The sequence below is a fragment of the Limulus polyphemus genome, unplaced genomic scaffold (assembly GCF_000517525.1).
Source record: "Limulus polyphemus unplaced genomic scaffold, Limulus_polyphemus-2.1.2 Scaffold758, whole genome shotgun sequence".
Lineage (NCBI taxonomy): Eukaryota > Metazoa > Arthropoda > Merostomata > Xiphosura > Limulidae > Limulus > Limulus polyphemus.
In genome coordinates this window covers 30511-37416 of record NW_013666368.1, presented here as the reverse complement: position 1 = coordinate 37416, position 6906 = coordinate 30511, and the positions used below count along the sequence as shown (strand labels likewise).

The 6906-nt window shown below is 33.9% G+C and overlaps 1 protein-coding gene across 1 annotated transcript in view; it reads left to right on the top strand.

Moving 5' to 3' along the window:
- The window catches only part of LOC106460349 (allatostatins-like), a 9648-nt gene extending 5395 nt beyond the window's left edge, over positions 1 to 4253 (top strand). The window contains exon 2 of the mRNA XM_022387047.1: positions 2564 to 4253. Within this exon, the coding sequence (XP_022242755.1) occupies positions 2564 to 4085 (1522 nt within the window). The 3' untranslated portion in view covers positions 4086 to 4253. The remainder of the gene's footprint in view (positions 1 to 2563) is intronic.
- The last annotated feature ends 2653 nt before the right edge of the window (positions 4254 to 6906 follow it).

Below are 6906 nucleotides of genomic sequence, written 5' to 3'. Positions count from 1 at the left end.
AATATATAGCGATCTAGAAAACGTAGGGATTTAGATAGAGTCTTGTCTGTGAAGTTTTCTTCTGCTAGCCTCAGCCAATGAAAGAAACAAACAGTAAAAATATGAAAATACTTATAGAGTGCTAGAATTTGAAATTACCCGTATCTTGCCAACTTTTTTTTTCTCTTTCTCGATAAACTTCGAAGTATTCGGCACGTGAACACCAAACATCGTGACCTTTAAGCACGATATTGTACTACTCCAACTAAATATTCTAAAGTACAATAGATACTAATAAAGTTCAACAGTAACTAAAAGTTTAATTAAATAACCATAAACATATAGCTCTTAGATTTACCAACATTTAAACACTACTTTTAAAAAAAAAATATGATCTGGAAATCCAGATTAAATCATACGAAAGTCTTGAAGTTAATGCCTAGATTATTTCAGTAACTATACTAGAAATCTTTGGAAGGTCAAAAATATGATTTTAGTTTCCGTGGATACGATGTTATTTTCTCAATTCAATAAACAGTTGTAACATTAGTTGTCTTACTCTTGTGTCAGAGCAATAGCAAAACAGTTAAAGTTAATTTCAATACGATACTAGACACTTCTATACAGACCTTAGATTAATACATTATTTTAATTAAAATTGAATTTCGGTACATAAATCTGTGAAAGCTTTAAAACTGATAAATTACATCTATATATTAAAAGGATGAGAAAAACCTCGATATAATGTCTAATTATTTCATAAGTTTCAAAATCTTTGAACACATCTAAATATATATTCAGTTTTAATGGAACACTCTATACTTATCAAACAACACAACCGTCTTTAATATGATATGTGATGAATGACGACAGCCAATGAAAGCGGTTTATCTGATACAATCCCGCCTCTGATTTCATTTTACAAATGCGAAAGTGAAACCTTTTAGGAAATACTCTATATTATTTTTTATGGAGTTTACATCAAAACGTTTATATTGAACGACTAGTAACGGGATCGATGTCAGAAAAGATGAATTTCATCTGAAATATAAAACCACCACTTTGAGCAGTATAACAATAAACTTACGACCTACAAACATATTTGATTCAGTTTTTATTTCAAAATATTGTGCCAAATTATTCTAGAATGTGACGAACCAGGGGGAAAAAAAAAAGAAAAATCCATAATAGATGGATCAGCCGCGCATCAATAATATTCCACTAATTAACAAGTTGAAATCAAACCTGAACCACACGGTTAGTGCTTCTAGACTGTAATTGGAACTAAGACTGTGAGAAATGCTCCAGTCAAGGATTTGTTTCAACGATATATCACTTTCATGGTACACTGACATTACGTCACACAAAATGCTAATGGTCTATGCACTGGTGTAAGGGTTTGCATAACATTTTACAGGTATGCTTGTAGAACATTGTATTGTCCGAGCTTTGTTTAAATATAAAGAAGACTGTTGTAAACAAATGACTTAATTCAAATCAGGTGATGTTAAATATAAGAAAGACAAACGTGTGACACAGAATTCAACCTTTCTTTCAAATCGTGTTTGAAGCTTTTGCTATTCTTAGATTCTTGTTGGACTTAAATTTTATTAAACTGTATATGTTTGTCTAATGTTCGTGATAATACTTTGAGTACTCTATAAGAGCGACGTTAAGATTCCAGATAAGAGTAGTTAACAGTTTGCAATGTTTGCTATTTACTAGTTGTCTTCTCTCTAGACTTTCAGTTGAAAATTAGCTTGTGTAGCTCTGCTCGAAAACTCCAAGACAAACAAACAGACTAAGTCTTTCGTCTTTTGTTACACGGGCGACAGGAGCATTGTTTTCACTCCTCAGATTTAGTACAAACATTGAGTGTACCCCAAGGATGCATTCTAGTAGATGTGGCTCTAATGTCAAGGTTACACTGAAGGTCATTAACTTTCGTTTTAATTGTAGCAAATTGAGATTTTGAAAAACAGTCAAAACCCGATAACAAATTGTGATAGAAGGAGGATTTTTGCTTCTATATCTTCATATATGAGGGTGAGAAATTGCTTGATATAATTTTTAGGTTAGTTACTGAAAAAGTAAAAAATTATTGAGGGGAAGGGATTGTACCCTTGTGGTGGTTTTTGTATATTTCCAAATAAACTTTTAAAAGTTTTCTCAAAAACAGTATAGGTCACTTGTATCACCTGTGTAGATGAAAATAAGATAAATTAGAATATAGCGCCTCCTTGTGTCACCTGCATTAATGGAACAAAAACATTAAAATTATATATATATATATATGTGTGTGTGTGTATGTGTGTGTGTAACATTTTATTACTATAGCCTCCTGTATTCAATAAATGTAGTGTTTATTCTAAGCTAAATACTTATGTTGGTAGACCATAAGATTTTTAAATTAAATTTTTTTTTCATTTTTCACGCAGTGTGTTGTTTAAGAACGAAGGCAATAGTCTGTTATTTTACAAAATTAACGATAAGTAAATTTTAACGCGCACTTTTAAGGTTTTATGTGATGTTAATGTTGCGTTATGCTGTTAAGTCATCACAAGGTTTCTTGTCTTTCTTTCAGAATTATGTCCTTCAACCCTCATTTCAATTCTACTACTACGACTTTGGTTCTGTTGAGCTTCCTGACATTTATTGGAGTGTCTTACGCTCAAGACGTTAGTGGGTCCTATGAAGACAGCCCTTCTAACAGCTTAGATACGCCAGAGAACGAACAGTTAGATAAACCCGCATCATATGTTTATAGTTTAGGCGTTGAACAAACAGATGCATACCCTTTTGAGTCCACAGAAATGGACGTGCGGCCAGAAGAGGAGTTGGTTACAGACAAGTTCAAGCGTTACCCACAGAAGTTTGGTTTTGGTATTGGTAAAAGATCTGATAGCCGTTTTGCTTTTGGCTTAGGTAAACGACCTGACAGCCGATTTGCTTTTGGTTTAGGTAAACGACCTGACAACCGATTTGCTTTTGGTTTAGGTAAACGACCTGACAACCGATTCGCTTTTGGCTTAGGTAAAAGACCTGACAGCCGATTTGCGTTTGGTTTAGGTAAAAGACCTGATAGTCGTTTCGCTTTTGGTCTTGGCAAAAGACCTGACAATCGGTTTGCCTTTGGTTTAGGGAAAAGGGATGTCCTTGATGAAGAAGATGCTATCACTGCACTGAATAAACTTAAAAGACAAGGTCGTCAACTCAGTTTCGGATTAGGCAAAAGATCAGACAGTCGTTTCGCATTTGGTTTAGGAAAAAGAATACCACTGAATGCCCAATCTTTTGACGATCAATCACTTGATGAAAACAAGCGAAATTCCCATCAATTTAGCTTCGGTTTGGGAAAACGACCAGATAATCGTTTCGCCTTTGGTTTGGGCAAAAAATCCTCTTCGAGTGATTCTAATGCTAATGACGATTCAGTTTTTCTGGAAGATAAGCGACATTCTCATCAATTTAGCTTCGGCTTGGGAAAGCGACCAGATAGTCGTTTTGCCTTTGGCTTGGGCAAGAAGTCCTCACTGAATGACCCTAGTGCTGATATTTCACAGGTTGAGGAAGAGAAGCGACATTCTCATCAATTCAGTTTTGGTCTAGGAAAGCGGTCAGATAGTCGTTTCGCCTTTGGCTTGGGAAAAAAATCTTCAGTGAATAACCCCACTTCTGAAGAATCACCCTTTGATGAAGAGGAGCAACCTTCTCACCAATTCAGTTTTGGCTTAGGAAAGCGACCAGATAATCGTTTCGCCTTTGGCTTGGGCAAAAAATCACAAACCGATAACCAATCAAAACCTGAAATCACAACAGAGAGGATTAAAAGGCACGTTCACCAATTCAGCTTTGGCCTTGGAAAGAGACCAGATAATCGATTTGCTTTTGGACTTGGAAAAAGGGATTTCTCAAATCGCTTCGGTTACGCTTTTGGGTTGGGAAAAAGAACTCCAGTCTTCCTTGAATCGGGCGCCTTTCCTGAACTAGAAGAGTTCATGAAACGACGATACCATTTTGGATTAGGCAAGAGAAACGTCGAATCCTCAGAAGACGATACAGAAAACGAAAAGCGCACATCAAATACTCATTTTCATTCGGCTTAGGAAGGAGAGCTTTGTTAATCAATAATGCAGAAAAAATGAAATAAAATATAAAAATTAAGCGTTTCAGATAGGGTAGAAATGTGTATTAAAATAACCCGGCTACATAAATATATATATATATATATGTTAATTGTATATCGAATATCATTAAAGAGTATTCAACTTGAACATGAGGTAATTCCTATACATACTACACAGCACTCACTTTGATAAAATATGTTTTTACCACCAGAGAAAAATAAAACCAACGACTTTTGATCAAAATTCTTCGCTCTTTTGCAAAATATGTTATATTCTTACGTATGTGTCTAATTTTACTAAAAGTGTATAATACAGATTGTATGATATGTGAGTCGTAAATTAAACACTACTAAGTTATTAGTTTAGGTAGAAATGTATATATATTTTCAGCATAGAAACACATTTATACGTCGCATTTACTTAGTTTTCGAGGTGTGGTATACTAAGCTTCGTAATATGCACATCTTTTTATTAATATTCATCTTTGTGCTTGGAAATTAACATATACATTCCATTCCCCTACAAACCGTGAACCTTAAACTCTCAACAACATTACCATAAGACGCTAGGAGAAGCACAATAAAACTATTCTGAAAGGGTGTAAAGTACCAATACAGGAGCTACACCCAACATGAACTAATACAGGAGCTATACCCAACATGAACTAATACAGGAGCTACACCCAACATGAACTAATACAGGAGCTACACCCAACATGAACTAATACAGGAGCTACACCCAACATGAACTAATACAGGAGCTACACCCAACATGAACTAATACAGGAGCTACACCCAACATGAACTAATACAGGAGCTATACCCAACATGAAATAATACAGGAGCTACACCCAACATGAACTAATACAGGAGCTATACCCAACATGAACTAATACAGGAGCTATACCCAACATGAACTAATACAAGAGCTACACAAAAACTTATATTAAAATATCACCATAACATTTTAATTAATATAAATAATGAACATGACATTGTCGAATCTCACGTCGTCGTCATATGTATAGTACGTGTGCTTAAGTAATGCAACATTATTGTGCATAACATATTCGTAAAAACATAAAGAAATGTAATTTTTTTTCAACCTTTATCATCACTAGGTTTGGTTACAGAGCAACGTATAACTTTGTGGAAATAAAACGCCTAATCATAGTCCTTTAAACATTATCGATGAAATGTATGTTAAGATAAAACCCAGTAAAATTACGTAATATTGGATAGTGATATTTCAAGAAGACAAATTTTATGCAGGTATTAGCTAAGCTATAAATATATACATTTTGAAAAGTTACTGTCTTTTGAAATAATTATTATCCTAGCATTGAATATATATTAACCATAAATTAATTTATATGATTCTGCTAATTTGATGTTTGTTCGTTTTTCATTTTCACGTACTATTTACACGATTTCCAATCTGTTTATAAATTCACACAAATTCACACTCCATTAATACCTTCACATATGTATAGCAAGAGTATGAGCTATTATTTGTTCTACATTTTTACTTTTAAGAATATGGATTCTCACATTTTCAACAACAAAGGGCGTATTCACTGTTTTGTAAAAAAAAAAAATATGATCGTAATATTAAACGCACATTAACCATAAATCATATGCGCAGTACGTGTACTTCATTAACGCAATATAATTTTACGTAACATATTCGTAAAAAAGAGAAGCGTAAACATAACCTTTTAGATATGACAGTAGTATAAAATAGTGATATTTTAAGAATCCGTACTTCATACAAATATTTGCTAAGTTACAATATAACCAAAACCAAAACTAGTCCTGATTAGTGACATTAGTTTAGCTCTTTAAGAGAAAAATATTTCTGAGCAGTTCCTGGTTATCCTTTGATCGAAACTTTTTGGTTAATTCCTTAACATCTTTTCATCAAAACCTTTCAGAGTGTCTGTGTGCTTATAAAAACCAGTTTTGGATGCTACTTTCACGAAAACATCTTTTTAACAGGTATCTCAAAAACGACCCACAAGAAATTCTTTCACGTTGCTAGGTTGAGCATTGCCTAGTACCGAAATGCGAATTTAAGGGTTCGCGCCTCGCACTTTGGGCTCGTGGGTCCAATATAAAAGTGAGTGCCAAATCCCAATATTCGCCTACAGTAGCCCAATAGTAGGCGGCGAGTGCTTTTGACGAAATGTCTCCCCTCTAGTCGATCGTTTAAATTTTAGGAACGGCTCTTGTACAGCCGTGTATGAATATCCGAAAAAACAAAGAAACGCAGTACATAAATGTTAATCATTTCACCAAGTTTCTTAACTATTTACAACAGTTACCCCTTTTCATGTAGTTTGTTAGTTACTTATATCAGTTAAATGTTGCCCAATTTAACGTAGTTTATTGGTTATTTACAGCAATTAAATGTTGCCCCATTTCACATATTTTATTAGCTATTTTCTTCAGTTCAATGTTGCCCCGTTTCCAACAGTTTATTGACTATTTACGACAACTGATGTCACCATATTACACGTACTTTATAGTGCTGGTTACGAAATAACTTTTGCTTCCATGCATGTGGAACATTTTCAAACAAACATTCAGGATAAAAATGTATATTTTTGCGACAACGCCTGTGTTGTATGAGATACAGTTCATCCTGTTATTATTGAATATTTAGAATTTTCGAAAATAGAAATTTAATAATAGAATCGCTTTTACTCACTCCTTGCGAAAATCTTTAAAACTTCAGTTCTAAGAAAAGTGTAGCTGTCAGCCTAATGTATTGAGTATTGAGCTCCAAAGATCCAACTATT